The 21545-nt window shown below is 42.1% G+C and overlaps 1 protein-coding gene across 13 annotated transcripts in view; it reads right to left on the reverse strand.

Moving 5' to 3' along the window:
- AUTS2 (activator of transcription and developmental regulator AUTS2) overlaps positions 1-21545 on the reverse strand; it is a 1193236-nt gene that overhangs the window by 50552 nt on the left and 1121139 nt on the right. Inside the window, exon 1 of one of the 13 annotated variants that reach the window (XM_034964280.3) lies at positions 13206-13354. The exons of the other annotated variants lie outside the window; for them this stretch is intronic. Coding sequence (XP_034820171.1) covers positions 13206-13215 — 10 coding nt within the window. The 5' untranslated portion in view covers positions 13216-13354. Of the gene's footprint in view, positions 1-13205; positions 13355-21545 lie in introns of those variants that run through there. 13 annotated transcript variants of the gene reach the window in all.

Genomic DNA, 21545 nt, shown 5'->3' on the forward strand with positions numbered 1-21545 from the left:
AACTTGATAGGTGAAATACAAGTTTCTCCTCTATGCTGCTCCTAAGTGAATCACCTTTTAGATACTAGCTGAAAAGTAAGAACCATTCAAACTCCAGCTTTTAGATTTTAGAGAAATCTGCTAAATGTAATTAGGAACCAGACTTATGAGATATTCCTCTGGCGGGGGGAGACTTTGGAAAATGGCTAGATCAGCCAAGTATGTCTCTTTAACATGTACTTTCATTCCTCCTAGCAAAAATAAGCCAATCTTTAAGACCAAGAGTTTTAGAAAGTGAGTGGGTAGTATAATTTATGTATCCTTATATACCAGTGCCTGGAATTACTATAAGAACAAAAAAGATGCTTTACTGATCAAGCAAATAACACAACAAAGAAACAGGAGCTGCTGCGACACTTGCTTTGAAATGTGAGTTTATTCTAATGTGAATGTAATGTTTGCTTAGGTGCAATTTTGTCTGCAAAAAGTACAAGGTGAATGGAGAAAACTGAGCCGCATTCCGGAGCCCACAGGAATACACTAACCATACAGCCTCAAGCATCCCTCGCCTTCCTCAGCTGACTGTGTGTGCTACGAGTGTAGCACATTCAGATCTGCTGTTACAACCTTCTTTCCAAGTTCAGATAATCCACCTTCCACCACGCCACTATAACCACCGGCTCCAACCCTCCTCATGTCAGCTCCCATGAGCAAACTTCAGGCTTTTTACAAGGTAGATGCCATATTTATTGTAGCATTTCTTTTCTTTTTTCTTTCTTTTTTTTTTTTTTGAGATAGAGTTTCACTCTTGTTGCTCAGGCTGGAGTGCAATGACACGATCTTGGCTCACCTCAACCTCCGCCTCCCGGGTTCAAGCAATTCTCCTGCCTCAGCCTCCTAAGTAGCTGGGATTACAGGCATGTGCCACCACGCCCGGATAATTTTGTATTTTTAGTAGAGACGGGGTTTCTCCATGTTGGTCAAGCTGGTCTCAAACTCCTGACCTCAGATGATCCACCTGCCTCAGCCTCCCAAAGTGCTGGAATTACAGGCGTAAGCCACCGCGCCCGGCCTATTTATTTCTTAACCATTTAGCATGTGTAAAACTAAGTTACTGTTTTTACTGGGTTCCTGTTTTTTTTTTTTTTTTCCGTCAGTGAAAAATTTTTGGTCCCTAATCCCATTTTTCCCATAAGTCTTATGGCTTCATTTGTACCACTGTGAACAGCATGGTGATTTTAAGGAAACTGTATGTAGCGTTGTAACAGAACTGACTATAAAATTAGGGAAATTCCTGATAAAATAAACCTTTTCTTAAAAAGAATGTCAAAGAACAGATCAACAGTCATCCCAGGGAAAAGTTTCTTTTTTTTTTTTTTATTTTTTGAGACAGGGTCTTGCTCTGTCACCCAGGCTGGAGTGCGGTGGTGCGATCTCAGCTCAATGCAACCTCCACCTCCTAGGTTCAAGCAATTCTCTTGCCTCACCCTCCCAAGTAGCTGGAATTACTGGTACATGCCACCATGCTCGGCTAATTTTTGTGTTTTTAGTAGAGACGGGGTTTTACCATGTTGCCCAGGCTGGTCTCAAACTCCTGACCGCAAGTGATCCGTCTGCCTTGGCCTCCCTAAGTGCTGGGATTATAGGCATGAACCACTGCGCCTGGCCCAGGGGAAAGTTTCTAGTGGGCTGCAAAACAGCATCTAGCCATTGTCCTCTTCAATGTACTTAATAAGTAACTTATTTATTAATAAAATACCCACATTTATTACTTTATATAAATATAACTACATATTCAAATAAGTATGATAAATATTGAAACAGCATGAATAATATATAATTATTAATAAACTATCAATAAGCAGAATTTGGAAGAGCAAATACTTTTGACTCATTCATTCAATGAAAATGTATTAAGCACTTACTATGAGCTGTAAGTGTTGAAGAGAGAAGAGGAATATGATGAGACATGATTATGATCCTAGCAGAACTCAGGAGGAAAGACATAAAGAGCCATAATGCAATGTAGTAAAAGCTCTAATAAAGGCATCACTAAGTCCTCTGAAGCAGCAAAGGAAGAAAGGACAACTCTCAATGACAGAATATGAATCTCCAAAGTTTAACAAGCTGAAATGATGGGTTAAAAGAAAAAAACAAAATTGGAGCTGCAATAGCACCACGTGTAAGGTCCCACAATTGAAACCTGAAGGACTGTAAAAAGCCTGCTGCTGCTAAGTCTTGCCTCTCCTTTCTTTTATTTGAAAATAGTTGGTATTTGGATTCACTTTGCAGTAACCTGAAATTCGTCAAAAGCAACACCGATCCAAGTGTTGGCTGTCTCAATAAAAATCTGTCACTGGGAAAATGGGGATGACAGGTACTGATTAAGCTCCACTGGGAGAATCAGGTTCTGCATACCTCCTTTTAAAGGGGCTGTGCATGAGTTGGAGCACATTCAAAGGATGATGAACAAACTCACAGCCATGCTTCCTTGGTAGTGGATGAGGGGAGGGGAGCCAGGAGGGCCGGGAATACTGCTGTTGTCCAACATTTGAAGGGCTGTCTTTTGTAAGAGGAAGTAGACTTGTATTACATGGCCCCAAGGGGAACAACTACATGGGGAACAGACTTCAGCCTAACGTAAGGAAGACTTTTTTTTTTTTTTTTTTTTTTTTAACAATTAGAGCTGCCCAAAGACAGAACGGTGCTCCTTGAAAGGCGTCTCAGGGATGTTCAAGCACAGCCTTGGTGACCACGTGGCCGGGAAGCTACAGACTGAGGATTTACACATCAGACAAATGGCTGAGTATAGATCACACCTTTAAGATGGTCCTCCAAACAAAAGATTCTACAACTTATTTATTTAGAATTAGCTTTGAGACTTTGGGCAGGTCACAATTTTTCTCTATCTCCTATCCTGTAACTTCAGAACCAGACACACTACTAACATCATAACATCCAAACTTGGTTTTTGTTTTTTTTTTAAACAGATAAAAAATTTGACTGGGCACAGTGGCTCATGCCTGTAATATCAGCATTTTGGGAGGCCAAGGTGGGAAGATCGCTTGAGGCCAGGAGTTTGAGAGGGGCCTGGGCAACATAATATGATCTCATCTCTACAAAAAAAAAAAAAAAAGGAAAAAAAAGTAACATTAGTGGGGTGTGGAATTGAGCACTGTAGTCCAAGCTACTCGGGAGACTGAGGCAGGAGGATTGCTTGAGCCCAGGAGTTCAAGACCAGCCTGGGCAACATGGTGAGACCCTGTCTCTTCAAAACATAAAAAACATTAGCCAGGCATAGTGGTGCACACCTGTGGTCCCACCTAACCAGGAGGCTGAAGCAGGAGGATTGTTTGAACCCTAGAGGTAGAGGCTGCAAGTGAGCTATGACAGCAACACCGTGCTCCAGCCTGGGCAACAGAGCAAGACCCTGTCTCTCTCTCAAAAAAAAAAAAAAAAAAAAAAAAAGGCCTCAAAACCTCGTGGACATCACCAGAATACAGAAAGTTAAGTTAAAACCTTCTGAGTAGATGTGTTGTCTACAAAGTGGGGGATGGGAGGGTTTTGAATATGCTCTATATTCCATGTGCCATAAAATGAGGAAAAGACATTTGAAACCAGGTTAATTTCCTTGTATTTGAACTATGTATATCCAGTGTGTTAAGGACTTAAGTGACTAGAAAAACCACATGATTAACTTTCAACATCCTCCTTTCCAATAGAGAGAAATGTGATCAAGAACATGTAACACTCACGTGGTCCCCTCTCTTCCCTGGACTGTCACCGCTCCTCTGGGATTGGGGCACAGGAGCCTTGCGCCATGCATTAAAGATCCCCCAGCAGTGTGGGCCTTGGCAGCTCACAGTGGAGCTCACAGCCTCTGCTTCTGCAGAGGGACTGACACTGGTTCTCTTCATGCCCGCCACGTACCTCACAGCTAGCAATGATATAAAAGCAACTCTCAAAAGAGCAACTCCATTCACCAGCTCCTCAGGCACAACACACAACTTTATACACATTTGTCATATGTCCAAAAAGTAAAAAAAAGAAAAACTTGTTCCAACTTTTTGCTCCAAGAAAAAAAAAAAAGCTAGTTAATCTAAGTGCTTCAGGAAGCCTTAATAGCCTTTTCATCTGCTCCAGCAGCAACGCCCATTTCTCTGGCCAATTGGAGAGAATCAACTCAGGAGTTACAGGTTCTAGCACCAGGAGAAAACTGCAGTGAGAACGGGTCATTTGTTTGAAGAGACTGCCACTCCCAGCATTTTTGCATGTTTACAACTTGACTGACTTGGAAGACTTCATTTCCTAATACTAAGGAAAGTTTGCAGAAGGGCCCATGAAGTATCAAAGCCTCCTAACTGCACTGCGAGATGCAGGAAAACCCGGCCATACCTCCTCATGTCAGTTTTCAGCTTTGTGGACTTTATCTGACGAAAAGTTGGTTTCAGAATGTCTTCCGTACAAGCCTTCAAATAGAGGGCTTTGTAAATTCCCAAAGCCAAAATTTTAAAATCTAATTATTTGTATATTAAAATGCTTCTCTTTATTGCTAATTGGCTGCAACATAATAATTAGTCTGCATTATATTTTACTGCTAATCACAACCTCAATAAAATGGACAATGATGTGTTTCCATTTTCAAGGTTACCTATGAAGCCCCAGGGCTCTAAAATAGGTCAGGACTTCTCTTCACCCCTCTGGCTCCTCCTTCTCTCTGGATTTTAGGTTATTTCAATATCCTGTGTACTCTCTGATAATAAAGAAAGTAATGACAGAGCTGTAAAGAAAAATGCATGTCAGTCCACTCTGGAAACTATTTAGTAACTGTGGGCCGTGAGTTTAAGGAAAGGGGAAACCAACACATTTCGGTAAAATTAGGTGGGAGAGGGGCTTGTGAATTTCAAATACCTATGACACAATCGTCTCTTCCTCCAAAAATCACAGACATTAAATAAGAACTGGATAAAATCGGTTAAGATATTTCTATCTTGCACTACAAATAACAGAGCAAACTGGGTTTCAAAAAATAAATTCCTTCTGACTGGCAATCAGAAACGTGAGGTTCTCTTCCATTTTGATTCTATGGACTATGGAATTTACAGATGTTACAGCGGTGGGGAAATCTAACGTTCCAGCCCTTTGGCACATGGTGGTGCTTGAGCCACATAATGGGAAGGGGCAGGCTGATGCCCATGGTCTCTGCTCTAGGGCTGGACCCATGGAAAATGTAACCAGAACACTCCAGGCCACCTGGGATCATTAATTAGCCTGCATGCACTACCCAAATCTGTCTACTTTCACTTTCTAGGTCCCTGCTTTTTCCATTTCTTACTGCTTATCAGGGTCTCCACCAGATGTGCATTAAAGAAGTAAAAGGAAAATAAATCTTTTCTCCTTGTAAGCAGTTATGAGTAACGTTTTAGTCACTTGAGAGTAAAACTTTTGACTAATAGGGAGACTGTTATGAGGGAAATGATCCCTTCTGTTGTTAACCTAGCTGGAACCACGGAAAGTGATCAGGAATGCCGGTGATTTACAAGGAGGATGAAGGGGTGGGGAAGTCACTCACTGGGAGGAGGACAGCCTATTTCTGACTTCATTGCACGATCCGTCTACGCTATGTCTGGATCCTTCTAACAGGCAGAGATGCACTTTGTGGCAACAATACTTTCCAAAGTGTATGAAACAGAAAACACAACTCTGATAAGCCGGCGTTAGGAATGCAGTGAACAGCACTGTTGTTCCTCATTCCCCTAACAGTTGGGCATTTTCCACTAGTGTTCTCTTCTCCAGGAACTGAGTCTTTCAGCTAATCACCCCAATCTATCAGAAGAAATCCCTCTTTGGATGGATGAACATTCAACTAATTTATGCATTAAAAACCACTAATCTGCCACTTTTAAAAGTAGGAATAGACGTACCTTAAAGTATGCATATTATAAATACATTTCTCTTTAATTACTCCAACCACATCACAGATCTTGGAAAACAAGTAACAAAAATATCTACCCCCTAAACCAACCGGCAATAAAGCATGCCAGTCATTTCACGTTTTTTCTTCAATCCACATTTTATATCACTTGGTAGTAAAAGTATTTTTCCATACTGACATCTACTTTTCATAATGTCCATTTCTAGAGGAGTGATTGATATGATCTATTGATTTTTCTGCTGGCTTTTTTTTTTTTGTAATACATATTTAACTCTTCAGTTCAATTGAATTTATTCCGGTGTAAGATGAAGACCTAACCATCTGATGAATAATCTTGCCTTTCATTCCCCTTTGATTTGTGAAGGCTTTTTTATCATATATTAAATTTTTATGTGAAAATGGGATTTGTTTTGGGGTAATTTGTCACTTTACGGTCTATTAACAGTGTCATGATATTCTAATTGTTATAGTTATACACACACACACACACACGTATAATAAAATAGATATACTATTACTTCCTCCTCCTATGTAGATTTTCAAATCCAAACTCCATTTTATCCATCCCCACTGTCAATCAAATAAGGATTTTGATTGCAACTGATCTAAACTTCCAAATTAATTTGGATAAACTTCAATACCTAGCCTCCCAAACTAAGAACTTGCCATTTCTGAAGTCTCTTGTCCCTCCAAGATTTGTAGTTCTGTTCATCTAGGTCACATAAATCTTCCTCGGGGGAATGGAACATTGCCTGTCTGTTAATGCTCTATTTTCTTTTTCCCTCTTAACAAGCATTCTAATAACACAGTATTCTCTCACTCCTGGGCACTCTATCCTCCAAATGGAGGATTTCAGGAAACATTAAAGCACCACAGTAGAGCCAACACATGCTTCAGTTCCAGGGAAAGTCATTTAGGCTACCGATGCATTCCCTGACACAGGGAATGAGGAAGACAGGGTGATGCACCCGCATTCACTTGATTCGGAAGAAAACTCTCCTCGCGGTCCTTAAAGTCAAAGGCTAATGCATTCTTCGGAACATCCGCATCACCCCCGTGAGGGTCAGGGTTAGGCAAACCCAGCCTTGACTCTAGAAGCCACCCGTCCTCCCTCCCAGCTCTTCTCCTCTGGACGTGCTCCTGAATGACTGTTGTAACTTCAAAAAGGAAATACAGGAAGAAAATTCTGAACAAACCAACTGAATTTGCCATGTCGTTTTGACATCCTTTCACCAAGTCAATTTCATTTTGTTTGTTTCTTGATTTCAGAAAGGTCGAAGTGAGGCAGAGGGAACCAAACACATCTCCCAGCCTCGGGGGACAACCCATTTCAGCTCTCTTTTGGTAAGGTTTTATTCTAAAAGAGGACACTTACCCTAAGAATTAGCTGTGCTCTCCCACCTGAGAGACAGGCTGTGAGAATATGAAATGAACAGAATTGACGGCCATTTCCTATTGGGTATTAAGGTCTTATAAAATGAGAACGCTGTCCTACTAATGAGAAGCTAGATTTCTATTTTTTTTTCCTCCTCCAGATTTATATTTATCTTGACCTTGGGTTGAAAGCTTATAATTATCTCTCTTGCTACCTAAAAGTACCCAAACCTTCTTTCACCTTCAACACTGCTATACTGAATTTCAGTTTCGATAACTATTAGGCATGAAAGCAGGCCTTCTAATGTCTCATAACAACCTCTTTAGGAAGATGTTGCTTCCATTTTTAAAAAAGGCAGGGATAATGATAAACAGTTTAAGAATCTTACAAAGGCAATAAAATGACTTAGGGCAGATATCACACAACAGTTGACATTAACTAGGGGACTTCTGCATTTATTATATGGCTTTATTTTCTATTTCTGGAAACTCTGACTAATCTATTCAGTGCCCAACATTTCCAGTGAGCAGATAAGATGCCAGATAACTACACTACCATACATACCTCACCCTGCCAGCCCCCACAAGCACGCCAAACCATATGTCCCGCCAAACCTCATTCTGGGACAGATTTTTAACTGAGTGAAAAAGGGGGGAGGGGACAATGTATCCCCATACTGATATTTATCAAGGTTTTCTTCTTTTTTCTTTTTTTTTTGAGATAGACTCTCACTCTGTCTCCCAGGCTGGAGTGCAATGGCGCGATCTTGGCTCACTGCAAGCTCCACTTCCCAGGTTCATGCCATTCTCCTGCCTCAGCCCCCCAAGTAGCTGGGACTACAGGCACCGGCCACCATGCCCAGCTAATTTTTTTGTATTTTTACTAGAGACGGGGTTTCACTGTGTTAGCCAGGATGGTCTTGATCTCCTGACCTCGTGATCCGCCCGCCTCGGCCTCCCTAAGTGCTGGGATTACAGGCGTGAGCCACCACACCCGACCAGTGTTTTCATGGTATCTGGACAAACGAGTACAACATGAAGCCTGGCGCATGCAGCGGGCTGTCGGGAGGCTTGAGTATGAGAATCAAGGCCCTTGCTCTCAGCTCTGTCCCATGTTGCCGGGGTTCAAAGGGATTCTGAAAAATAAAAGGAAACTCAGCCACCAAGAGACTGTAGGGTCCCTTCCATCCAAAACATCAAAGATGCTTAATGATTTTATTAACAAAGTATATCAAAAATAGCCTGGATTTATGTGATAAAACTAATGTAGAGGCCAGGCGTGGTGGCTCACGCCTGTAATCCCAGTACTTTTGGAGGCCGAAGCAGGAGGATCACTTGAGGTCAGGAGTTTGAGACCAGCCTGGTCAACATGGTGAAACCCTATCTCTACTAAAAATGCAAAAATTATCAGGGTGTGGTGGCGGGCGCCTGTAGTTCCAGCTACTTGGGAGGCTGAAGCAGGAGAATCACTTGAACCCTGGAGGTGGAGGTTGCAGTGTGCCGAGATCACCCCACTGTACTCTAGCCTGGGTGACAGAGTGAGACTCCGTCTCAAAAAAACCCAAAAAACTAACGTAGAAAAATGTTACAACTGCATAATCTAGATGGGGGTGTGGGGGGGGTGGTGAGAGTACAGGTGGGAGTGGAAGAGGTGGGAATAAAGCTGTTCACTGTACAATGATCTTCACTTGTCGGTATGTTTGAAATTTTTCATACAAAATTGTTAGGGGAAAATAATCTAGACAATTGGGATCTTCGATTTTGTACAGCATTTGTCCTGCAGCAGTGAGGGTTTCTAAGTTTCCATAAAATGCTCTGTTTATGTAATAGAACTATTCCATGACTCTGAGTGATGTAAACTGTGGTTATTAAACACCACTAGCTCTAAGTCTCCAAGAGTCCTGAGAAGCATCCCATTTAAGATACCCTTAAGCTGCTATTATCTCTGCAGATAGAGATTTTCCTCCATCCCCTTCCTTGAAGAATTAAGTGCTCAGGAGCCTAACTTTTTTATATACTTCGGTGCTGTCTCAGATCATTAAAAATCTAAGGTGTAAATGTTTACTATTCTTGAATGGTGTATAAACCGATTCCTATCAAATGTACAATACTGAGTTTTATTAACAAACTGATTAGGAAGCACAGCCCTGTGGAAATAGCGTAAGATGCAAAATCATAGAAGACAGGTGTGAGCTTTGGTGAGGGGCCACCTCCTAAACCACAGTTCCTCTGTGGACAAAATGGAGATCACATGTGCCACGTCTATCTCAAGTGTGTGTTATGAGGCCAGATAACTACAATAAACAAGAAAATGCTTGAAAAACTGCAATGCATAATGTACTTCAGTACGATTACCAATTTGCTTTGCACCTGTTTGCAAAAATAATACACGCTTTTTTCTTATCCTAAAGCAGAATTGCTAGAATTGAGAGAGTTTGGAATCTGGTGATGTATAAGATGACAAATTGTTAAAGGGAAAGCTGGGCCTGCCTGGGCCAACTCATCAGGAAGAAGATTAAGTGGGTTCAATGAGAGCCAAGCGGGAACAGGAAGAGTCAAAACGATAAGGAGAATTCATGCTGGATGCACCCCCACCACACCCACCACCGCAATGTTTCTGTCAGGGGAGACAGACAGGGGTCTTGACAAATAGCACTGCTAGGAAGGAAGGGACCTGGCCCTGTGATGTCTGCAGGTCAACCCAGGAACCTCGGATACTGATACCCACTTCTCTGTCTCTTTCTCAACAGGTAGACTGCTCCATCCCTATCTCCTTCACCCCCTCTTCTCTAGGGAAGTGCTCAGGACATGGAAGCCTCTTCTCCGTGTGAGGAATCCTAAAGGGCAGATGGGTCAGATGAGACCTGCTAGAAATTCTGATGCACGAACCAATCTAAGTATTAGTTACTGTGCTAACCTAAGCACTATTCTAAGTATTTGCTATGAGGAAAAATAAATATATTTAATAATAAAGAAACAAGAAAACACTTTGAAAGCTGTAATGCATAATACACTTTAGTATGATTATTAATCACGTGTTTAGGAAATACCCTTATAGACATTAATTTTTTCACTCAGATGCAACACCCGATACTAGACAAGATCCTATACTGGAGGGGAAAAGTAATGCCGTAAAGGACATTTTGTCACCTGGAATCTGAAGAGCTGATTAGATAAAGGCATCACATCAGTGAAAAATTTATTGCAATTGGTAGCTGTACTGTGGTTATGAAAGACATTACCCTTATTCCTCGGAAATACTCAGTGAATTACTTAGACATAAAAGGTTATGATATATATCTTACCTTCAAGTGGTTCAGAAAAAAATTGTCTATTTGTGCAGGGGGGATGGGGGAGGGGAAGGGGAGGAAGAAACAGAAATAGAAACCAAATGGAGCAACAAATTAAGAGTTAGATCTGGGTAAAGGAGACTGGGCGCGGTGGCCCACGCCTGTAATCCCAGCACTCTGGGAGGCCGAGGTGGGCGGATCACAAGGTCAGGAGATCGAGACCATCCTGGCTAACATGGTGAAACCCCGTCTCTACTAAAAATATAAAAAATTAGCCGGGCATGGTGGCGGGCACCTGTAGTACCAGCTACTCAGGAGGCTGAGGCAGGAGAATGGCGTGAACCCGGGAGGCGGAGCTTGCAGTGAGCCGAGATTGCACCACTGCACTCCAGCCTGGGCAACAGAGCGAGACTCTGTCTCAAAAAAAAAAAAAAAAAAAGATCTGGGTAAAGGGGATATATGAGCTTTGTGCTATTCTTATTCTTGCAACCTTCCTATAAGTTTAAAATTATTTCCAAATAAAAAGTAAAAAAAAAAAAAAATAGTATCTTCTTGACCATCATTTGGAATGAATACTCACTAAAAGGTGAAATAAAATGAGTGATCAGTCTTTAGTTTTATTTTAAAAAGAAGTCCTTCAAAAGACACTATCAAGAAAGTGAAAAGAAAACTCACAAAATGGGAGAAAATATTTGCACATCATTTTGAGAGTAAAGGTCGAGGATCCAGAATATATAAAGAACTATTACAACTCAACAATAAAAAAACAAATAGCCCACTTAACAGTGGGCAAATGGGTGGGGTAGACATTTCTCCAAAGAAGATATACAAATGGCCATAAGCACATGAAAAGATGCTCAACATCATTAGTCATTCAGGGAATTGCAAATCCAACCCACAATGAAATATTACTTCACACCGACTATAAACAGAAACACAGACAATAGCAAGTGCTGGCAAGTATATGGAGAAACTGGAACCCTCATACACTGTTGGTGGGAATGAAAAACTGAGCAGTCACTTTGGAGAACAGTCTGGCAGTTCCTCAAAAGGCTAACCATAGAGCTAATACATGACCCAGCACTTCCACTCTTAGGTACATACCTGAAATGAAACCTTACATCCACACAAAAACCTGTGCATGAATGTTCACAGCAGCATTATTCAGAGTAGCCAAAAAATAGTAGCAACTTGAATGTCTGTCAACTGATGAATCAATAAACAAAACGTGGCATATCCATACAATGGAATATTATTTGGCAATTAAAAATGAAATGCTGATATATTCCACAACATGAACTTTGAAAACATTATGCTAAGTGAAAGAAGCCAGACACGAAAGATCACATGTTGTATGACACCATGTATATGAAGTGCCCAGGAACGGGCAAAGCCAGAGACAGAAAGCAGATTAGTGGCTGCCTGGGCTGAGGGATTGGGAGGATGAGGGGTACAGAAGCTAAGGGTAGAGAGTTTCCTTTGGGGGAATGAAAATGTCCTAAAATTAATTGTAGTGATAGCTGCATAACTCTCGGAACATATTAAAAGTCAATGAAATGTACCCCTTAAAAGAGTGAATTTCATGGTCTGTGAAGTCTAACTCAAAAACCAACCAACCAACCAACCAACCAACAAACAAACAAACAAAAAACTGGTTGTCCTTTTACTGCTTAATAACGGGCAAACAGGCTGGGTGCAGTGGCTCACACCTGTAATCCCAGCACTTTGGGAGGCCGAGGTGGGCGGATCATGAGGTCAGGAGTTTGAGACCAGCCTAGCCAACATAGTGAAACTCCATCTCTACTAAATATACAAAAAATTAGCCGGGCGTGGTGGCGTGTGCCTGTAATCCCAGCTACGCAGTAGGCCGAGGCAAGAGAATCACTTCAACCCGGGAGGCAGAGGTTGCAGTGAGCCGAGATTGCGCCATTGCACTCCAGCCTGGGTGACGGGGCCAGAGTCCGTCTCTAAATACATACATACATACATACATACATACAATGGGCAAACAGTGTCATGATCTTCAGCAAGAGGAAATCAGAAGTTCATGACATTGTGCTTATACAGTTCATTCAATTACAACAACTTCTCAACCTTATCCTAACATCCGAAAGAGGAGGGCACTTGAGGCCTGGCTTCCTCACATTTCTGAAGTCTTCAGGTTTCAGGAAGAGAATAATTTCCGCAGCTTTATTACCTACAGTACAGAAACAATTACTGGTCATTTCAACAACGCCTGACTGACTGCCAAATTTCAACACCTGAAACTAGGAGTTTACTGAAGAGTAAGACCTGGGTCCTACCCTGAAGGATCTCACCACTTACTGGCAAGATTGGTTAAAACAGAAAACGAGGGTTGAATGTGAAGTTCTCTAATGGAACATGGAAGCCCCCCTGGGGATTCCAGGTAGGGACACGTTCCTGGAAAGAAAACAACAGAAACTGGGCATCATGAAGTGTGGGAAGGAGGAGGCCCCTGGGGAAGTAACAGGGCATCTGGTACAGGCCAGGCTATTACCAGTCTTTGGGGCTGCTGGGCTCCTGACCAGGAAGGAACTGGGAAGTGGAGAGAGGCAGAGGAGTAGTGGGGAACAGCACCGGGGTCCGCACTGGCCCAGCCATGGTACCTTTAACCATCGGCACGGAAGCTCCAAGCCCCACCCCCGGCGCAGGTCTCCAAAGGCTCTGGAAAGCACCAGGAGAAAAAGAGTGATGGAGGTTGTGGCCGTCGTTTTCGCCCCATTTTGTAAATGGCTGTTCTCAAGAGCAGAGCAGCTCTAGCTTTCACAAAGAACAGAAAGTGGCTCCTCCCAGGCTGCTAATCCTGCCCGGAGGTGGTGCCTGGGTTTCCCTTTCATGTGGCCCCTTGGGAGAGAGCGCTGTTCACTGAGTAACTGGGAGGAGAGGAGACATTTCTTCTAATCGGGAGCATTGTTAAGGAAACGATCTGTGGAGGAAGAAAGTTAATGGATCAGTTAAGAATGCAGGCTGCCTTGGCACTCTTACTCAGGCCACACACACAAAAATACAAGACGTGAATTTCTCTCTCACTGGTAGAATCACCAATTGGGAAAATGGTCAAAGGCACAACTTGCACGGTGCTGCCTCCAGATGAACTTTTTTTTTTTTTTTTTTTTTTTTTTTGAGACAGAGTCTCACTCTGTCTCCCAGGCTGGAGTGCAGTGGCACAATCACGGCTCACTGCAATCTCCACCTCCCAGGTTCAAGTGATTTTCCTGCCTTAGCCTCCCAAGTAGCTGGGACTACAGGCGCCCGCCACCATGCCCAGCTGATTTTTATATTTTAGTAGAGACAGGGTTTCGCCATGTTGGCCAGGTTGGTCTCGAACTCCTGATCTCAGGTGACCCACCCGTGTCGGCCTCCCAAAATGCTGAGATTACAGGCATGAGCCACCACCATGCCCGGCCTCCAGATGGACTTTGAAATTGCTTGGAGGAACTCAACCTGGTAAGGGTCTTTCTGACCTAGTTTTCCAACCACATAATGCTGCACTACAAAAACCATGATAATCCTGCACTTTAAGGATAAGTTTAGGATTCTCTTCTAACTTTGGCTGGCATAAAGCATTTAAAAAGAATTATATGCTTTAAGAAAATCTCAGAGTAATAGCAATTAAGATCCACAGATCAGGACAGCATCACAAAGCAAACAATTTTTTTATTTGTTTCTATAAGCGATGTGCTTCAGGACATACTACCCTAAAACACGGCCTGTTGGGATTTGAGAAAACAGCAGTAGCAGCAGGTCACTCTCACCTTCCCACCCTTCTTTCCCCAAAGCAGGTCATAAAATTTAGAAAGGATTTTCTAACCTTCCCCTGAAATACACCATAAAACCATCATTTGAGAGGTGCCCTCCCTATTCCCAGAGGAGGGGAACATAGAAGAATCTGAACAATCAGGTCCTGCTAAGTTTCCTCCACTGTATTACCTGCAGATCCTGGCCTTTGTCCAATCACACTTATCCACAAATGGAAGCCTTCCTTCATTTCCACATTGTCACTAACACAGAAGACTTCTGCCCAGGAGTAGGATTTTAACTTGTTAGGTCAGGTCTGAAATTTACTGCCAGCCTGTCTTATAAAACCAAGACATAGATCCTGGAATACATTAGGTGATTAAGAAAGTCTTTTTATCTTAAGACAAATTTTTAACCTCTGAAACATAAGTTTTAAAAACAGCCTGGCCTGGCACAGTGGTTCATGCCTGTAATCCCAGCACTTTGGGAGGCTGAGGCAGGCAGATCGCCTGAGATCAGGAGTTCGAGACCAGCCTGGCCAACATGTTGAAACCCCATCTCTACTAAGTACAAAAATTAGCCAGGTGTGGTGATGCATGCCTGTAATCCCAGTTACTTGAGAGGCTGTGGCAGGAGAATCACTTGAACCCAGGAGGTAGAGGTTGCAGTGAACCAAGATTGCACCATTGCACTCCAGCCTGGGCAACAAGAGCGAAACTCCATCTCAAAACAAACAAAAAAAACCCAGCCCTGTGGCAAACAGGCATTTGGGGCTCTAACAAACACGGCTGTGGTCCCTTTGCTTGCTATGACAGAAATCTGAAAACACACTTGTGTACAATTACCGTTGCTTTGGTAGGAATGTGCAGGTTCCCACACGCTGGCCTGGAGGGAATTGTTTAACCTGATCACAATCGGAAAGCTACCTTTGAATTCTCACGAGGTGGGGTGGAAATAACCTTCCTCCCCTTAGACACTGCAGAGGTTCTGAAAGTTACATTACCAATGTTAATACCCAGCCTTCACTAATTCTACACATTCATCAGTGCTAACTGACGAGGAGGGTGAGGACAGAAAGCTGGCACGGAGAAGTGAAAACACAAGCCTACCTACCTACTCTTCACTAGCGTCTGCCTTTAGAATTTACCTGATCAAAGACTCTCAAAGCTGAGAGGAAAGAGAATGAGGAAGGGGGATGGGATTGGCTTTTAGATGCTTTAAAATAAGATAATCCCGTGTGTTATCCTTTACACCTGCCTCTCAAAAGAACAAAAGCGCCAGATCCACTCTCAATACAGGTCACTAGGGTTCCAGAAGATGCTATTGTGTTTAAGCCTCTCTGACTTGACAATATGATCCTCTAAACTGGAGGATTAAAGGGTCTTGGGGCTCTCCAACAGCAATAAGCTGGACAGGGTCTTGGGATTTCTTAATGCTTAAGATGTTATCTTCTCTTCTCAAAAATTCTGGGATACAGAATTATAGAAGGTTCCACTTGTACTGTGGTATTTTTACTCATTGTTGAGTTTGCATTTTGGTCTCTGTTTATTTTCCTCCTACTGTTAGTATTTTAAGCCACAGAACTTTAAGAGGGCCAACATCAGATGCCATTTTGATAGGAAATGTTGACGTTTATATCACATATACGACGATAGGATGTCTGTAAGTTGTTTAGTATATTTCCATACAGCAATTCATTAGTTCAAATATGTGGTGGAAATGAGTCAATGAGGTAATTTTTTTTTTTTTAAGAAACGCCATTTCTCATTCAAATATATGTATGGTATGACAGCAAAATATTCCTTGAGAGATTTCCTTTATGAGTAAATAAAGATTTCTAATAAACACATCCATTGTCTCTATATAAAAACTTCTAATGTGTTGAGAGGTAGCATTTCAGGTGTCAAATATCTTCCATCATCTTTCTATTCTCTTCTTAAAACATGAAAAAAAAGAAAATTCCAGATTCACATCCTAAAACTTAACATAGTAAATCCTGACCCCTAATAAAATACAAACTGGCTCTAGCCCTCTAGCCTTCCCTTCTCCCAGGTCCTTTTTTTTTTTTTTTTTGAAATGGAGCCTCACTCTGTCCCCCAGGCTGGAGTGCAGTGGCACGATCTCTGCTCACTGCAACCTCCATGTCCCAGGTTCAAGCAATTCCCCTGCCTCAGCCTCCCGAGTAGCTGGGACTACAGGCGCCCACCACCCACGCTGGTCTCAAACTCCTGACCTCAGGTGATCCACCTCCCAGGTCCTTTATATAAAGGGGAGGACAATTAAGGACAGCACTGTCTATTTTTATTACATTTGGCCATTTGTCTCTACTAGGGGCAATGAAACCACTTCAGGGCTTTCAAATTCTCTACCTGTAGGAACTGACCCAAAACAAATAGAAGGACCTTAACCTTAACTCTTGGCTGAACTCAACATTCTTCAATCAGATACATCAATCCCTGCAGGCAAATGTGCTAACGGCAGAGCCAAACCAGATTTTGGACTCTCAGGGAATGCCACTGCTTTCCCATTTGTCATGTAAGTTTGTTAAATGGAAAATCCTTAGGCAGTTGCAAAAATGAAAATACATTTGGTGTTGACAGTCACGACAGAACATGGGGACTAGAGTTGCTCCCACATTTCATTCATTCTTACAACATAATTCTCCTCAACAGTTGCCCTTATTAAAAAGGATTAACGGCCGGCCACTGTAATTTCCATTCTACCCAAGGCATCCTTTTAAAATGGGCTGTTGATAGTCGCTGCCAATGAATGCTCCAAGTTGATGACATTTCAAACAGGCTTTCAGGGTGCTGACAATGGACCTTCCCTCATGTTCAGCCAGGGCACTCACTTCCGAGATTTACCCGAGAGGAAAAGGGTAAACCACTTTCAAAGTCCAATTTAATTTGTCTAAGTCTTAAATGGAAGGTCATTTTTCTGTCTTACTAAAAGGCCCAACCTCCTTGCTCTCCTTTCTCAAAAGATCTGTAAATCATTGTTTAAGCAGACAAATTATAAAATGTGATATCATATCCTACATAAATGTACCATAGTTCTTCATTTCTAAGACACACGTTCTCCCTCTCCCACCCCTGCACAAGCACGTGCTAACGTTTCTGAAATCCAGACATCCTGCAATCAACATAGCAGTTTTTAACGTCCTAGTGTTTCTCAAACTCACTCCCTCCCCAAAAAACCAGTATTAAGTCAATGGTACACCTTGTAATGGAGACAGTAAATTGTTTAATGTATGGAATTATTGAAAAGATCCCTCTAGCTTAAGTACTACTAATCTAGTTTTAGCAGTATGCTATCACCTTAGCACCTAACACATAAAGAATGTCAGGATGAGGCCGGGCGCGGTGGCTCACGCCTGTAATCCCAGCACTTTGGGAGGCCGAGGCAGGCGGACCACAAGGTCAGGAGATCGAGACCATCCTGACTAACACGGTAAAACCCTGTCTGTACTAAAAAATACAAAAAATTAGCCGGGCGTGGTGGTAGACGCCTGTAGTCACAGCTACTCGGGAGGCTGAGGCAGGACAATGGTGTGAACCGAGGAGGTGGAGCTTGCAGTGAGCCAAGATCACGCCACTGCACTCCAGCCTGGGCGACAAAGCGAGACTCTGTCTCAAAAGTCAGGATGAAAATAAAATCATTCTTCCAAAAATAAACTGATGTTTTAATTCTCACTATGCCTTGATTTTTGATAAGCTTACTATAAAACAGAGAATCTAGTTATAATATTAGTTTTCTACACCTGCAGGGTTATAAATCAAATATGGAATCAAATTGCTGATAAGCACATATGAAAGTAACTGAAAACACCTAAAGGTATATATGCGCCTGCAAAATCACAGCCACATTTTCATTTATAAAAGAAGTCCTCAGCCAAATGGAGTGGCTCACGCCTGTAATCCCAACACTTTGAGAGGCCGAGGCAGGCGGATCACCTGAGGCCAGGAGTTTGAGACCAGCCTTGCCAACATGGCGAAACCCCATCTCTACTAAAAACACAAAAATTAGCCAGGTGTGGTGGCGGGTGCCCATAATCCCAGCTACTCGGGAGGCTGAGGCAGGAGAATTGCTTGAACCGGGAGGTGGAGCTTGCAGTGAGTGGTGATCGCACCACTGCACTCCAGCCTGGGTGACAGACCCAGACTCTGTCTCAAAAACCCTTCTCAAATTCTCAAAAAGTCTACATGTATACTTGCAAAGGTCTATAAACAAAACGTTAGTTTCCGGAATACTTGATCTTTATTTCAGAATTTTATTTTCTAGGTAATGACTCCTAACAAATCAGCTTTACATGTGGGCCAATGACCTGTTAAACTAAAACCCAAATACACAAGTTTGTTTTATTGAAAATACATAAATAAGAGCAGAGCTACGCGAGTATTTTTCTCTACAACTCAGAAAGGTAAATTAAAACAGTTTCTCTGGGGAAAAAAATAGAGCCTTTTACTTCCTTCAAATGCCTCCAAGCACTATGCACTTGACAATCTGTACAGCGGGCGCTTCCTGCTGTCTGTCTGACTCAAAAAGAAGAGCTCCTTTAACAGAGTGGCTAAGAGTGCAGGCTCTAGGGGCTTTCTGCCAAATCCAGGTGTGCCATTTGCCAGCCCACTGGTCCTGGGGCAGTTTGGCCTCTCTGAGCTTCCAAGTGCCCTTGGAGGTCTATGATGAGGTCCGAAAAACCTCCCATCTTCAAGGTCTTGGGTTGAGAGGGTGAATGTGGTGTCTCCCAGAACAACCATGAAACTTAGAACCCAAAGGTGTTCTAAACCAAAGCAATTGCAAGGGGTTGTATAGAGGAAAACAAACAAACAAACAAACAAACAAAACCGAAAAAGTTATTTTCAGCGTTCATCCTGGAGGAACATGTGTGTAAACTAAGAAGCTTTCAGCCAGGAGTTCCAAAAGGAAAATCTCCTGATTAACATGATTAGGGAAAAGAGCATTATAAAACACCACCCATTGCAGGTGACTCAAGAAGCTCACGTTCTCTACTCCTATGCCCGACTCGTCACTTTCCACATCCTTCTTCTAATTCTGACACTTAACCAAATTACTGGTTTTAATCAACATTCAGGTTTATCTGGGAACAAATTAAATTTAAATAATAAACTGCAGTGAAGTTAGTTTGTAAAAGCTGAAGTAACATGACAAAGGATGAACAGGCCCACTGGGTCTTCAAAAGTAAAAATAAGACAATATTTAAGGGCCTGTCTGACATTGCGAGGCTCCCTAAAATACTCAACAGTTTGAATCTGAAATACATGAACACAATACAGATCTTTACGGAATTTGAAAGGGACAGGATTTTCTAACATTTATTAGAGGGATTCACGTAAAAATTCTTAAGAATCATTGTGAAGAAGAATGTTTTAGCAGACATCATAATGACTTAATGGAGACTCCCAACTTAAGGGGTGCTGAGCCCCACTTCCCTTATTGATTAACCTGTCAGCTTGCTAGTCAAATCTAATTAGTTAAATCCTTTCTTAATGAAAACATTATGCCTTAAGCAGTTCGCCAGTTCCAGGGTTGTTGGCAACAAACTAATCTCTACAAGAAAAGAGGGGAAGAGAAAAATCCTTAAATTCCAATGGAATCCAGAGCTCTAAAAGCTCATTTGACTATACAGCTATAATTATTTATAGCATATAAAATGCTGAACTAAATATTCCCCATCTCCCTCTATATTTTCCACGTGTCCCTCTTCCCAAAGCAGCTACATCTAAGTACCCCCACAAAAAATCTAAGCAAACTGGACTCATAAAGCAGTGTGAACACAGACTGAAAATGGAATTTTTTTTTTAATTAAAAAATAATCGGGTAACAAACCCCACCATGAGGAAATTCACAAAGTAGGATTTCCTAAAAGACAACCAGCCTGGGCTCTTTAAACTGCTGATGTCATTTAAAGATTTTAAAAGGGGTTGGGGCCGGGACTGGGGGCTATATTTAATTTCAAGAGGTCAAAGAGACGTATCAACCAAAAAGGTGTGGTCTTCATTGAATCCTGGATTCAAAAATGAAAGAAAAAAAAAAAGCTCACTATTTTGTGAAAAAGCACACTTTGGAAACAAGCAAGGAAAGTTCAATATGAATTATATCCTAGATAACATTACAGAATCACAGCTAACTTTTGGAGGTATGATAATGGTATGAGATTATGCAGAAAGTGCAGCAGATGAATACTGAAGCATCATGATACTTTTAACATTGAAATGACTTATCTAAAAAAAAGAGAGCTAAAGCAAATGTAGAAAAATGTTAAGAACAGTGGATCTAGGTGAAGGGTACATGGGTGTTTGTCATACTGTTCTTCCAACATTTCTACAGGTTTGCAATTTTGCAACATAAAAAGAAAGTGAGCTACGGTCCAATAGACTCAGGGTCAATATCTGACTAGCCCAGTAGCAGGTCATGAACTGCTACAAGCAAAGCTATGTACAACATCTCAGTGTCCACTGTCTCTCAGACAATGTCAGGTAGGCACTCAAATACCTGATCACTGGATAAATTGACAAAAGAAGGTGGGTGGATCACCTGAGGTCAGGAGTTTGAGACCAGCCCGGCCAACATGGTGAAAACCGGTCTCTACTAAAAGTACAAAAAATTAGCCAGGCGTTGTGGCAGGTGCCTGTAATCCCAGCTACTCGGGAGGCTGAGGCAGGAGAACAGCTTGAACCCAGGAGGCAGAGGTTGCAGTGAGCTGAGATCATGCCATTGCACTCCAGCCTGGGCAACAAGAGTGAGACTCCATCGGAAACACACACACACACACACACACACACACACAAAAGAATGAAATTCTGGCTGTCACACACGTCAGTCGTGTGGCCTCTGGCATGTCATCTCCTTGAACCTCTATACAGCAGTAACAATACCAGCCTTGCAGGTCCTGGGCCCACTAGAGAGAACGTATATCAGGAGCCCAGTAGAGCAGAAGACATATATTTGGGGCTCAGCAAATGGTGCTATTATTATTATTATTATTAAAAAACTCAATGTTTTAGAAATTCCCAAGATTGAAGAAAAGCAAATGTTTTCATTTTTGCCTGAAATCATCCAGATTTATAGATGCGATGAGATGCCAGAGGTCTGTTTCCCTTGTGTTTGTATGTTACCTAAAATACACACTCCTTTGCTTATCTCTCGTGTTTAAGACCTTTTCACTTTACAGCTCACAATCTGCTTCT

Source organism: Pan paniscus, chromosome 6 (genome assembly GCF_029289425.2).
Source record: "Pan paniscus chromosome 6, NHGRI_mPanPan1-v2.0_pri, whole genome shotgun sequence".
Taxonomy (NCBI): Eukaryota; Metazoa; Chordata; class Mammalia; order Primates; family Hominidae; genus Pan; species Pan paniscus.